The sequence below is a fragment of the Eubalaena glacialis genome, chromosome 1 (genome assembly GCF_028564815.1).
Source record: "Eubalaena glacialis isolate mEubGla1 chromosome 1, mEubGla1.1.hap2.+ XY, whole genome shotgun sequence".
Lineage (NCBI taxonomy): Eukaryota > Metazoa > Chordata > Mammalia > Artiodactyla > Balaenidae > Eubalaena > Eubalaena glacialis.
In genome coordinates, this window is record NC_083716.1 from 178,962,394 (window position 1) to 178,976,912 (window position 14,519).

At 36.1% G+C, this 14,519-nt stretch overlaps 1 protein-coding gene across 3 annotated transcripts in view; it reads left to right on the top strand.

Moving 5' to 3' along the window:
* DCAF17 (DDB1 and CUL4 associated factor 17) overlaps positions 1-14,519 on the top strand; it is a 60,043-nt gene that overhangs the window by 24,648 nt on the left and 20,876 nt on the right. For 2 of the 3 annotated variants that reach the window (XM_061201882.1, XM_061201866.1), the window contains exons 11-14: positions 2,649-2,739; positions 3,461-3,544; positions 5,547-5,702; positions 6,485-7,134. In XM_061201882.1, the coding sequence (XP_061057865.1) occupies positions 2,649-2,739; positions 3,461-3,544; positions 5,547-5,702; positions 6,485-6,652 (499 nt within the window). In that variant the 3' untranslated portion in view covers positions 6,653-7,134. Of the gene's footprint in view, positions 1-2,648; positions 2,740-3,460; positions 3,545-5,546; positions 5,703-6,484; positions 7,135-14,519 lie in introns of those variants that run through there. The other variant, XM_061201873.1, reaches the window with a different exon arrangement.

Here is a 14,519-nt window from a genome sequence, read left to right on the forward strand (position 1 = left end):
TATTTATTGGCATCTTTATTTTTGCCAGCTAACTACTGAGCAAATTGTGGAAATAATTAGCTTGTTGTAGGGTGCTTCCTCAGAGAATGGCATCTAGAAAACCTGACTTTATTCTTTCAACCTCATCATTACTGTTTGTAAATATTACATTTGAGTAAGTTCTTTGTTGGATGATTGATGACATGTGAGGAAAAGGAGATTACATATTGGTTCATCCTCATCAGGTCTTAATTCATTCTCCAAGATTAATGAGAGAGATGATTTATCTTTGTTCTAAAAGACAGCCTTACTGCTGGAGAAGCAGCAGGTTGTTTGAAGTAAATCTTGTTATATTTGGTTTACCCACATCTTCCACACAGTTGACCTCTCCTTCCTTGAAACACTCTTCATTTGGCTTTCCTGACACCACAGTGCTCCTGAATATTTTCTTCCCTCTGTGATCTGTCTTTCTTAGTATCCATTCACGTTCTTCCTCTTCTACTCAGACTTTAAGTCCTCAGGACTTAGACACTCTTTTCTCACCCTTCATTCCCTGTCTGCTTGATTCTCCTGTTTATTCCCTTGACTTTAAAGATCATGTATACACCAAAACTCCAAAATTTTTCTTAGCACAAACCTCTCATCTAAGCTTATGTCATAAGTCTGGAATCATTCTTGACACTTTCTTACCTTCTTGTCTTTCATCAGTATACGTGTACTTAAACACTCACTTGCATTTTCTCTCTCTCTCTCTCTCTCTCTCTCTCTCTCACACACACACACACACTCACACGCACCATATATCCCATCAATCCAGTTTATTTTGCTACTAAACATTTCTTAAATCTGCCTCTTTCTGCCCTTGGCCACTGTCACCACCTTGGTCAGACCATTGTCATCACTAGCCTAGACTATAATAGTTGCCTTCTTACAGGACTCCAAGAATATACTTTTTACTCTTTAAGTCTGTTTTCTTCCCAGCAGCTAGAGTGATTTTTAGAAACATAAACAAACACAAAAACCTAACCAAGTGAATTCTGCTTTAACCTTTTTATGACCTCGTATTGCACTTAAGATAAAGACCAACATACTTAGCTGGTCTAAAAGATTCCTCCCACTCAGTTTACTTCAGTCATGCTGTCTTTTCACAAAGCTGAGGACCTGTTCCCTCTATTTGAAGTCTGTTTCCCCTACCTGTTTTGCCTAATTTCTATTCATATTTTATGCCCCCTTAAATGTCCCTTTTTCAAAGAGTGCTTCCCTGGCACCCTTCATTAGATTAGCTGCCCCATCATATTTTCACTGTACCAACTATGTAATCTTCTGTAGCACTTACAGCAATTTAAATTAATTATTTGTGTGATTATCTGTTTAAATATCTAGGTTGGGAATCATGAGCTCCATGACAGGGAAAGAGTCTGTCTTGTTGACACCTGTAACCCTGGCACTGAGCACAGGTCTTAGTACAGAGTAGGTGCTCAGTAAGTATTTGTTGAATAAGAAGAGTAGTGTCTGCATTCTTTATTTCGTATGCTTCATGATAATTAGTCTACTCTGGATCAGTTATAAGGAGGATGAAGGGACTTAATGAAAAAAGATTATGAACTTTTATAAAAAGTCATAAAAAGTATGGTCAGCTTTAATAAACCTTACTCTTAATGTTTGTTACCACACATCTTTTATATTAGTTTGAGTTTAAGAAAATAAGGTCCACAAAGAGTGTGTGCCCTTTTGCTAGGTTTTAAAAGATAGGCACTCTTAAATATTGGCACTAATTAAGATAACTAATTAAGGAATTTAAGATGTAAATTCTTTTTTTAAAAAAATTATTTATTTATTTATTTATTTTTGTCTGTATTGGGTCTTCGTTTCTGTGCGAAGGCTGTCTCTAGTTGCGGCGAGCGGGGGCCACTCTTCATTGCGGTGCGCGGGCCTCTCACTGTCGCGGCCTCTCTTGTTGCGGAGCACAAGCTCCAGACGCGCAGGCTCAGTAGTTGTGGCTCACGGGCTTAGTTGCTCCGCGGCATGTGGGATCTTCCCAGACCAGGGCTCGAACCCGTGTCCCCTGCATTGGCAGGCAGATTCTCAACCACTGCGCCACCAGGGAAGCCCTAAAATGTAAATTCTTTAAAAAGAAAAGTATTAAGTCATTTGCAGTTTTAAAATATTACTCTACCATGAAAACTCTCGGTTTAGAACTTAGTTGCTAATCCAGTCTATATTATATTTAACTCTGAGTGTTGTTCATTGATACCTCATTCTATCTTCAGAAATAAAAATGTAAATATCTACTATAATGCCATTGTTAAAGCTGAAATGTTGAAGACCTGCTGCAGGATGGTAGAGAGGAGGTTCTTTAGAGTCACTTTTATTAAGCCAGTTTGGAAGATAGTGTAAGGACTATCAGCAAGCTGCTGCATTACCTACTTCAATAGCACCTGTTGTCACATATCCTGTTTTTCTGTTTAACAGAATCTCTAAATTTGAAGAAATTTATGGACACTTAAGTTATCAGACATTAATATTTTGGACTAATCAGGAGGAGAAGAGAACTAACTCGGTGTTGTTACTCAATTTTCATTTGTTAAGTTTCTTTTCAGTAGTTCAACTTTGACACTTTGATGGTGTGTTGAGGTCTTAGGTTCTTAGAATCCTTTTTACCTTTTCAGAGTTTTAAAGCTAAGTGAAGTAGAAAATAATAGTGCCCAGCATCAGATCTCTGAAGATTTTGTCATTTTGGCCAACAGGGAGAAGAACAAAGTAAGTCAGGAGTACTTTAAAATCCTTTGTATATCACTGTCTTTCTATATAAGAATATAATATGCAAATGTATTTATCTTTTAGTGTGGCAGAAAAGAAAAGCACAGTCCTATAAAAGTCTGTTCAGTTTGTCTACATGGGTAGCTAGTCTTAGCCCCATGTATAATATCTATGAGATTTGAAGAGAGTTGATTATATTGACTTTATCTTTTGCTTATTTCTGTTTCCTTTCTGGATTTCTCTTTAAGTTTTTATTGATGAATTATCAACCTTTGGGTTTAATTAATTGTGCAAACTTAGGGTAAGAAAGGTTAGATATAAACTTTAAAAAATTACACACCATTCTTTAACTCCAAATGGTTCTTTGCCTTTAGCATACAAATTAAGAGCCTGAAGAAAATCATGCAGAGGGAAATTTCCAAAAGCAGATCGACTCTTTATTTGCTGTACTATACTAAGGCAAAAATCAGAAGGGCAGGTGAAATAGCAAATCTGTAACCTTTGTATTTCTATTTTGGTATTTTATCCATTAAAAACTTTATCATAATAAAGTATTTTTATTAATTGGAGGATCCAAAATCTGGTTCAGAATTTTCTCAGTTGAGGAAAGAATTGTGGATGTTAGAGAAGGGTTGGTTAGTTAACAAATTCGTTAATACAGTTTTGCCATTGACTACATAATAGGACTTGTCATATATTTTTATTTCTCTCCATATGATAGAATGAAAACTTACCCACTGTTACAGCTTCTGGACGGGTGGTAAAAAAAAGCTTTAACCTTCTGGATGATGACCCAGAACAAGAGGTATTACTTTAGCCAGAAATAATAAACCAAGCTTGTATGAACTTGCCCTGGGGTAGAGGTTGGGAAGCTCCATGCAACCTTAGTCTGTAGGATTGTGTGTGCTATTTGAACCGATGTGTCTCTGTCTCCTCTCTTTTCATATTGGAATTATTGTTAAGATTTTGTTTGCAGAAGATTTCATAGGACCGAAATAATTTGAAAACACTATTATTAGCTTATTGTTTTGTTGATGTGCACACTTCCTAGGGAAATCTCTTAATAGAAAATTATTGAGTTATATCTTGATAACTATGGCTTTTGCCTTGTTTTTCACTTACTAGACATAGATGTACTTGTTAATGTTCATGAGCCAGAGGAGGAGGGTGTAAGGGTGTGGTAAATCAGTTCAGCCTTTGGCCTCAACTTGACGTTGCCAGTCACTAAGCTAATACATTTTTATCCTTTTCTTTAAAAAAAAAAAGCACTGGAATTACTTATGAAATCAACTCAAAGTGTTCGTACTTCAAATATATAGCCTTTGCGTAAATACTGAATCCCTTTAGACTCTATATAACTATATAGTTCGTATGACCATTTCTAGGTAGAAATATTGAGTAGCCCTCTAAGGATAGTTTTTGAAAATCTCTTAAAATAGGTTGGAGGTGGCACAGTATGTGGCTACTCTCAAAAAAGAAAAAATACATATTCTTTGGAACCAAATATATATTTATTCTTTTGAACCATTGAGAACAAAGCAGAAAGCTTCCTACCCTGTATGTAAAACTGTATTCAAGAAAAACATACCAAAATTACCAAAAGGTAGCAAGAATAATTAAGAAGGGAGAAGGTAGTAGCAAAGAGAAAGATACTCTACATTGTGAGATTACGAAACAAAAACTTTTCACCTGTAAAGGAAAAGTTGAAAGGGGTTGTGACTAAAATCTATAAAATTACTGACACTCAGGCAAGAAGTCACCTTTTGAAGTTTGACCAATGTAAGATAAAGGCAAAAAGTAAATTAAAAGGAATCACTGGTAATAAATCTACGTAAATTTTTATGTCATAGGTGGTAAAGGCAGAAAATGTAAATGGATTAAAAAGCAGTTTGACCAAGTGTGAGTGAAGGGTTAGTATTTGGTGATTAAGAGAAACTTGCTGTGCCTGTCAAGATGTGCCATCCCTGGATGGGTGAGCATAGATCTGCTTCCCCATGAGGCTGTTGGAGTCCCAGGTTTTCTTCCTTGAGACAGAGTTCTGGGGTTAGATTTTTCTCTCTTAATGTCTTTACCATCATTAATCATTTCTAACTAACGTCTCTTATCCCAGTCCTGTTCTGTGGGTTGGATTTCTGTTCCTAATATTCTCCCTCAAGTATAAGCAGCCATTTTTGCTTTCTTTAGGGAACCAAAAAGGTTTTTTTTTTTCTGCACCACGTGGCTTGCAGGATCTTAGTTTCCCGACCAGGGATGGAAAGCGCAGAGTCATAACCACTGGACCACCAGGGAATTCCCTAAGAAAGGGTTTTTTTAAAAAAGGATGGCAAATAGGGTCATAAATAGTATATGATGGGCTATCAGTTCTTCTTGAAATGACTTGTGTTTTTCTGGTATGAGAACCTTCCGAGCACAGTGGGCAGTCTTCAGGTTTCAGAACTGAGTTTCATATATTTAGTCCTATCTGGAAACCAGTGAACACACCTATCAGTGTCAGCAGTTGAATACCTCTTTCACATTTGGAGACACTCTGGCTTGCTGTCATAATAGAGAATTTCAGTTATACTTTGGCTGAGACCTGCATAGACTTGGTTGTGTTCATCAAAATCTGTAGGATACTTCTTGAGTCTTAAAAATCTTGAGACTGATGTTTTACTAGGCAGATAAGTGGAGACACATTTCTATCTATGCTCCCACCCATTCATTTTTCTTTCTACATATTTTTATAAATAATAGTTAAGCCACAAATGTAGAAATAATCCTAACTGGATTTTGCCCCTCTTCTTTTGCCTTATCATCTATTCCCCAAGACTTTCAAAATTGTGGACTATGAAGATGAGTTGGATTTGCTTTCTGTGGTAGCTGTTACTCAAATAGATGCTGAAGGAAAAGCTCACCTGGATTTCCACTGTAATGAATATGGAACTTTACTTAAAAGCATTCCACTCGTGGAGTCATGGGATGTGGTGAGTAGAGTCCATGGAATACAAAGTTGTAAGACTTTCCTTTATAGGTGACATTTATTGGAACAGATGTTACTGTGTTCATGTCAGTCCAGATTCACCTATACCAGTGACCACATGGAAGAGGTTATCATCCTACATGCAGGACAAAATGAGTACTTCTTTAGACTTTCTCCTCTAGGGAGCAGAGGATGCCTCCTTACCAGTGGCTTTAAAGATAAAGCTTTATGCTTTTTTCATGAGACATGCTGTCTATTTCCTTACCATAGTCTAGTTTTCTCCCATAAGTTTGGTAATGTTTTTAAAAATAAAAATACACTGTATCGAATCCCCACAGTTATTTAATAGAGACAAATCTAAGCATGTAGGGTTTTTAAGCACTCTTGGAAGCGTTTGTCTGCTCTTCTAAGTATTATAGAATATAAAAGTTATAAAGAACAGTAGATGTTACTTTACCCAATCATTGTTTTATCAATGGAGAACCTGAAAGATTTAGCAACTTGCCCACGGTCACAAGTGAAATAGTGGCAATGTTGGCAATAGAATCTGGGTGTTCAGACTCCTAAGTCCAGGGCTCTTTTCAGTCTCAACATTTTGTGTAATGCTTTTCTCATAAGTCGTCTGCATATCCACAAATAATGAAAAATAAACTGTTTCTGGCAGCTGTGTTGCCTCCAAGTGTATATTTGAACATCCCTAGCATAGACGCTGTGACATTTTAATGACCCAGTAGTGAATATGATTATGTGAAGAGGAGATTCCATTTGCCTGTGTTTTCATTACAGACATATAGCCACGAAGTTTACTTTGACAGAGACTTGGTACTACACATAGAACAAAAACCCAGCAGGGTCTTCAGCTGCTATGTTTACCAGATGGTATGTGACCCTGGGGAAGAAGAAGAAACCACAAACAGAAGTTGTAAAAAAGATTGCAATAGTTTTAAATTTTGAGATGTAACTTCTGAGACTTCTAGCCAAACACCTCAGCAGCCGTGTCCAGTCCTCCTTTTTATTATCTGCATAGCGTATTCTCCAGTATTTTCCAGAAAAGGTCTTGTGTTGACTTCAGATCACTGTGACTTCTTTTTTAAACTCTTGCCATACAAGGTGGTGAGGACTTCATTTTATGTAGAGATTTTTTACAATGACATCCCAAGAAGTCTAGCATTTTGCAGTTTTTAGGCGGGTGGTGATGCAAATATAAAACATTGAAGAACAGAGAAGGAGGTTAATTCTAATTATTGGGAGAGGGTCATTGATGAGTAGGTGTTTAACGTGGTTGTTAAAGGATGGCCTGGGATTTTGATTGGTAAAACTAAGGGGGAGAGATAAAAAGAAAGATACAAAAGATACAGAAAGAAATCAAGAAATCCTGTATCCGCTCACCCAAACTTTAAGGATGGAAAATGAGATCTATAATATGAAAGCATACTTTGAGCCAAAAATGTGTCATCACAGTTTTAAAAAAATATATATGTATATATCTTCTGTATTTGTATATAGTATCAGGAATTGGCTATAGTTCCCCAATTATCTTTTCTTCCATGGTTTTATTCTCTTGGTTTGATGTTCCCATTGTTTTTTTTGTGTTTCTGTTAGGCTAATGTAAAAGATTTCAAGCAAACTGTAAGTGAAATTTTTTTTCTCATATGTAGGCTGTTTAGCTGTTAATACATCTAAGAGTGTTGTATTCATTTCACTCTTCTATTTATTTGGTGAGTCTTCCAATTCTGCTTAGGCAATATTTTCATACGTAGGCAATAAGATAAAGGTATCCTGGGTTGTACCAGCTCTGCTCCCTGTAGAAGAGTAGATAAAGTCCCAAGAGTTCTTACTAGCTTGGAAACTGACTGGCAGCTAGAAAAAGGTTTTGGCTCTATCTTAGCTGTGAGATGAGTATTTTTTCTTCTTTATTAGAACTGATGAAAATATGATCCTTGAACTCAGATAATCATTCTTCAGAATGTTAAATAAAAGCAACCCAAGTAAAGGGAGAAAAATGTTTCTTTGTGGTTCCTGTTTGAAAAATCCAGTTGCTTGCAATCCACATGTTTAGCACATTTCTCTGATTCAGGCTCAAAAGAATAACTAGTAAAAATAGAAGGGGAGGAGACAGCAGTAAAAATCATTGCTGATTCAAATTTAAAATTAAAATACGGGATTTTAGCTTGGATGAGTTACATCAAAATCCTCCAGTTTTTCCTTCAGTTTTGGCCTGATCCCATGTTAAGAACAATGTGAATTCTGCCCTGTTCTGCCCTTAAAGTTTGCGGATAAATTTCAAGCTAATTATGATCAACAGGGCTGATGAGAGAAAGGCGTTAGCTATTCCAAAAGTCTAGAAATTAGTAGCAGAGTCCATAAATAAAAAAAAAGTAAAGGGAACAAACCTAAAACTGTCTTTTGTGCAATAGAAAAGAAGATTGTTAACATTTTAGAATAAGGGAAAATATTTATATGTTGGCTAAAAATAAATCTTTCCGAATCTGCACTTATGTATAATAACCACTTGGGAAAGTAAAAGTGATTACCTCATGAGCAAGATGATAAAACTGTCTTCATATATTAAATTCTAATACTTTTATATCTACTAGTTGAAAAATCCATTCTCGTTTTATGCATATTTAATAGTACTATTTAATATAATATTTGAAGTCAGAGTATTTTGGAGACATGATTGTGATTACAAAGCACAGTTATGAATAGCTGAATAGTTATGATGTGCTAGATATTGCCCCAAACTTCCAACTAGACATGAGCTATATCTAAATAGTCCTGCCCAGTGAATTTATATCTTGAAACACAAGTTCGATAAGAGAAAATAGATAAATATCAGAGAAAAGAAAAGAAACCAGTATGGTGGGTTTCAAAGCAGATGCAGTGCTATGTAAAGGCAGAAAGCCTGCTCTCCATTTCCAAAAGTGTTTCAGAAAAGGATGTCTTAAGACTTAAATCCTGTCAGATTTTTTAAAAAAGCAGGTTTGTTGAGTTTACCTTTCTCTAAGTCATTGCCTTCTTTTGACGAAGGAACTCATCTGTTCAGAAAGGCATCTGAGAACTATCTGAGATTCCTGGCTGCTTTTTTGGTGGGGGCAGGGTTGGGTGGAATACTTCCAGTCAAGACAGGAACTGACCACTAAGAAATGCCTATTGTCTCACTGCTGCCCAAATCAAACTAGACCTGGATCCACATGCCATATGGGCCAGGCAGGAAATGCACCTAGTGTGAAAAACAATAGGGAGTTGTGGACAGTGTAACAAATAGGAGAGCTATGCCCCAACTAAAGGGACAAGCTGCTACTGCTTAGTGAATTAAGCTGCTACTGCTTAGTTTCAGCCAGTTGTAACACCATGTGGGAATGTGGACTGCACGATTGTTAACAGGAAGGTTAATAAAAAGGGTGCCAAAAGATAAAGAAGATAGCAAAGAATGTGGGAAATGCACAGGTAACAGACATAGCAGGAAACAATAGAGCATGCTTCCCCCAAAATTATTGGCTTCCCAGCTCCCCACAGTGACATGCAGCTGCTCATTCCGCCGCCTGCCAGACATGAGACTGCTGTTCTCCTGAGGGTATATGGAAGTGGTAGTTAATATCCTCCTGCCCCTCCTTAACCCCCCTCTCTACCTGACTATTTTAGAGGCTTTAACTATGTGCCAGCCTACTTAACAGGTGCTAGTAACAGGCATAAAACATCATGGGTGACATTTCTGAATGTTTAATGCAAGATTGGGTGAAACAGGGTAGCTTCTTTTAGTAGGTCCAGATATTAAGCTGATGAGAGGTATATTTCTGCATTTCTCTCTTTGATCTAAGAGTCTGAATTTTCACAGTATCAGTGCAGCAAGATTATTGTTCTTTGACTTTCTAAAACATTTCTCACAACTCAGAAAACAAAACAAACCCTATCGTAGTTGCTATTTGAACTACCATGTGAGGAAATGATACTGTTCTATTTAAAAAAACTAAAGTTTTGTTCCACATTTTTCCATCAATTGAATGTTTTGTTTCTTGTACATACTTTTTTCTTTTTTCTTTTTTTTTTGTTGTTTTGTTTTGTTTTGTTTTATGGGGTTTTTTTAAGTAATTTATTATTTTTTTTTTCACACACACACACTGTATTTTATTTTTACAAGAGATAAATAGACTGACACCAAGCATTGTACATGGAAGACCACAACAAAAGCAACAATGATTGCAATTACCAAACATGAAACACACTCATACTATGTCATAATATTGACACTCAGTCCAGTAATCCTCCACTGTAACAGCTCCTTTACTTTGCAGTGAAAATTGATTTGTATATTCTTTGCCTCTGAGTCCTTGTGGGATTTTTTCTTTTTTTAATTCAAACAGAAAGTCACAAAAATTATACTCATCCTCATCAGTTCACTCAGTCCCATGTAATTAATTTTTTTTTTCATCTTGATCTTTTGTTAGCACTTTTATGAGTTCATCAGTTTTTCATTAGAGTTCTGAAAATGCTTATTCATTCAGTTCAGCAGTATAGTCAGGTACCAGAAACCTGTACTTGTCAGAGTCTTTTCCATGAATTTCTTGAAGGTGAAACCCTTTTATAGGAACATATTTGCAAAAGCATCAGAGTACACCCAGAACTGTCTGTAAATGACAAAAGACTTAAAAATGACCACGGTTAAAGATTTGATGAAAGTTCATAATAATGCAGTTGACAAGAAAATTAGTTATTTCTGAGATATACATTTTAAAGTAATAACTAGGATTATGACTTATAACATTATACCAGAACATATAAGATTTTTAGAAATTTCATGTAATGTCTGAAACATTTATATTAACATATTTCCATACAAATAACCCAATGAAAGTTTAGTATTAGTTGTTCTGTTTGTTTGTTTTTTTATACTGCAGGTTCTTATTAGTCATCAATTTTATACACATCAGTGTATACATGTCAATCCCAATCGCCCAATTCAGCACACCACCATCCCCACCCCACCGCAGTTTTCCCCCCTTGGTGTCCATATGTCTGTTCTCTACATCTGTGTCTCAACTTCTGCCCTGCAAACCGGTTCATCTGTACCATTTTTCTAGGTTCCACATACATGCGTTAATATACGATATTTGTTTTTCTCTTTCTGACTTACTTCACTCTGTATGACAGTCTCTAGATCCATCCACGTCTCTACAAATGACTCAATTTTGTTCCTTTTTATGGCTGAGTAATATTCCATTGTATATATGTACCACAACTTCTTTATCCATTCGTCTGTTGATGGGCATTTAGGTTGCTTCCATGACCTGGCTATTGTAAATAGTGCTGCAATGAACATTCGGGTGTATGTGTCTTTTTGGATTACGGTTTTCTCTGGGTATCTGCCCAGTAGTGGGATTGCTGGGTCATATGGTAATTCTATTTTTAGTTTTTTAAGGAACCTCCATATTGTTCTCCATAGTGGTTGTATCAATTTACATTCCCACCAACAGTGCAAGAGGGTACCCTTTTCTCCACACCCTCTCCAGCATTTGTTGTTTGTAGATTTTCTGATGATGCCCATTCTAACTGGTGTGAGGTGATACCTCATGGTAGTTTTGATTTGCATTTCTCTAATAATTAGTGATGTTGAGCATCTTTTCATGTGCTTCGTGGCCGTCTGTATGTCTTCTTTGGAGAAATGTCTATTTAGGTCTTCTGCCCATTTTTTGATTGGGTTGTTTGTTTCTTTAATATTGAGCTGAATGAGCTGTTTATAAATTTTGGAGATCAATCCTTTGTCCGTTGATTCATTTGCAAATATTTTCTCCCATTCTGAGGGTTGTTTTTTCGTCTTGTTTATGGTTTCCTTTGCTGTACAAAAGCTTTGAAGTTTCATTAGGTCCCATTTGTTTATTTTTCTTTTTATTTCCATTACTGTAGGAGGTGGATCAAAAAAGATCTTGCTGTGATTTATGTCAAAGAGTGTTCTTCCTATGTTTTCCTCTAAGAGTTTTACAGTGTCCGGTCTTACATTTAGGTCTCTAATCCATTTTGAGTTTATTTTTGTGTATGGTGTTAGGGAGTATTCTAATTTCATTCTTTTACATGTAGCTGTCCAGTTTTCCCAGCACCACTTATTGAAGAGACTGTCTTTTCTCCATTGTATATCTTTGCCTCCTTTGTCATAGATTAGTTGACCATAGGTGCGTGGGTTTATCTCTGGGCTTTCTATCTTGTTCCATTGATCTGTGTTTCTGTTTTTGTGCCAGTACCATATTGTCTTGATGACTGTAGCTTTGTAGTATAGTCTGAAGTCAGGCAGTCTGATTCCTCCAGCTCCATTTTTTTCCCTCAAGACTGCTTTGGCTATTCGGGGTCTTTTGTGTCTCCATACAAATTTTAAGATGATTTGTTCTAGCTCTGTAAAAAATGCCATTGGTAATTTGATAGGGATTGCATTGAATCTGTAGATTGCTTTGGGTAGTATAGTCATTTTCACAATGTTGATTCTTCCAATCCAAGAACATGGTATATCTCTCCATCTGTTGGTATCATCTTTAATTTCTTTCATCAGTGTCTTATAGTTTTCTGCATACAGGTCTTTTGTCTCCCTAGGTAGGTTTATTCCTAGGTATTTTATTCTTTTTGTTGCAATGGTAAATGGGAGTGTTTCCATAATTTCTCTTTCAGATTTTTCATCATTAGTGTATAGGAATGCAAGAGATTTCTGTGCATTAACTTTGTATCCTGCAACTTTACCATATTCATTAATTAGCTCTAGCAGTTTTCTGGTGGCAGTTTTAGGATTCTCTATGTATAGTATCATGTCATCTGCAAACAGTGACAGTTTTACTTCTTCTTTTCCAATTTGTATTCCTTTTATTTCTTTTTCTTCTCTGATTGCCGTGGCTAGGACTTCCGGAACTATGTTGAATAACAGTGGTGAGAGTGGACATCCTTGTCTCGTTCCTGATTTTAGAGGAAATGCTTTCAGTTTTTCACCGTTGAGAATGATGTTTGCTGTGGGTTTGTCATATATGGCCTTTATTATGTTGAGGTAGGTTCCCTCTATGCCCACTTTCTGGAGAGTTTTTATCATAAATGGGTGTTGAATTTTGTCAAAAGCTTTTTCTGCATCTATTGAGATGATCATATGGTTTTTATTCTTCAATTTGTTAATATGGTGTATCACATTGATTGATTTGCGTATATTGAAGAATCCTTGCATCCCTGGGATAAATCCCACTTGATCGTGGTGTGTGATCCTTTTAATGTGTTGTTGGATTCTGTTTGCTAGTATTTTGTTGAGGATTTTTGCATCTATATTCATCAGTGATACTGGTCTGTAATTTTCTTTTTTTGTAGTGTCTTTGTCTGGTTTTGGTATCAGGGTGATGGTGGCCTCATAGAATGAGTTTGGGAATGTTCCTTCCTCTGCAATTTTTTGGAAGAGTTTGAGAAGGATAGGTGTTAGCGCTTCTCTAAATGTTTGATAGAATTCACCTGTGAAGCCATCTGGTCCTGGACTTTTGTTTGTTGGAAGATTTTTAATCACAGTTTCAATTTCATTACTTGTGATTGGTCTGTTCATATTTTCTGTTTCTTCCTGGTTCAGTCTTGGAAGGTTATACCTTTCTAAGAATTTGTCCATTTCTTCCAGGTTGTCCATTTTATTGGCATAAAGTTGCTTGCAGTAGTCTCTTAGGATGCTTTGTATTTCTGCGGTGTCTGTTGTAACTTCTCCTTTTTCATTTCTGATTTTATTGATTTGAGTCCTCTCCCTCTTTTACTTGATGAGTCTGGCTAATGGCTTATCAATTTTGTTTATGTTCTCAAAGAACCAACTTTTAGTTTTGTTGATCTTTGCTATTGTTTTCTTTGTTTCTATTTCATTTATTTCCGCTCTGATCTTTATGATTTCTTTCCTTCTGCTAACATTGGGTTTTGTTTGTTCTTCTTTCTCTAGTTTCTTTAGGTGTAAGGTTAGATTGTTTACTTGGGATTTTTCTTGTTTCTTGAGGTAGGCTTGTATAGCTATAAACTTCCGTCTTAGAACTGCTTTTGCTGCATCCCATAAGTTTTGGGTCGTCGTGTTTTCATTGTCATTTGTCTCTAGGTATTTTTTGATTTCCTCTTTGATTTCTTCAGTGATCTCTTGGTTATTTAGTAACGTATTGTTTAGCCTCCATGTGTTTGTGTTTTTTACGTTTTTTTCCCTGTAATTCATTTCTAATCTCATAGCATTGTGGTCAGAAAAGATGCTTGATATGATTTCAATTTTCTTAAATTTACTGAGGCTTGATTTGTGACCCAGGATATGATCTATCCTGGAGAATGTTCCATGCGCACTTGAGAAGAATGTGTAATCTGCTGTTTTTGGATGGAATGTCCTATAAATATCAATTAAATCTATCTGGTCTATTGTGTCATTTAAAGCTTCTGTTTCCTTATTTATTTTCATTTTGGATGATCTGTCCATTGGTGTAAGTGCGGTGTTAAAGTCCCCCACTATTATTGTGTTATTGTCAATTTCCTCTTTTATAGCTGTTAGCAGTTGCCTTATGTATTGAGGTGCTCCTATGTTGGGTGCATATATATTTATAATTGTTATATCTTCTTCTTGGATTGATCCCTTGATCATTATGTAGTGTCCTTCCTTGTCTCTTGTAACATTCTTTATTTTAAAGTCTATTTTATCTGATATGAGTATAGCTACTCCAGCTTTCTTTTGATTTCCATTTGCATGGAATATCTTTTTCCATCCCCTCACTTTCAGTCTGTATGTGTCCCTAGGTCTAAAGTGGGTCTCTTGTAGACAGCATATATGTGGGTCTTGTTTTTGTATCCATTCAGCAAG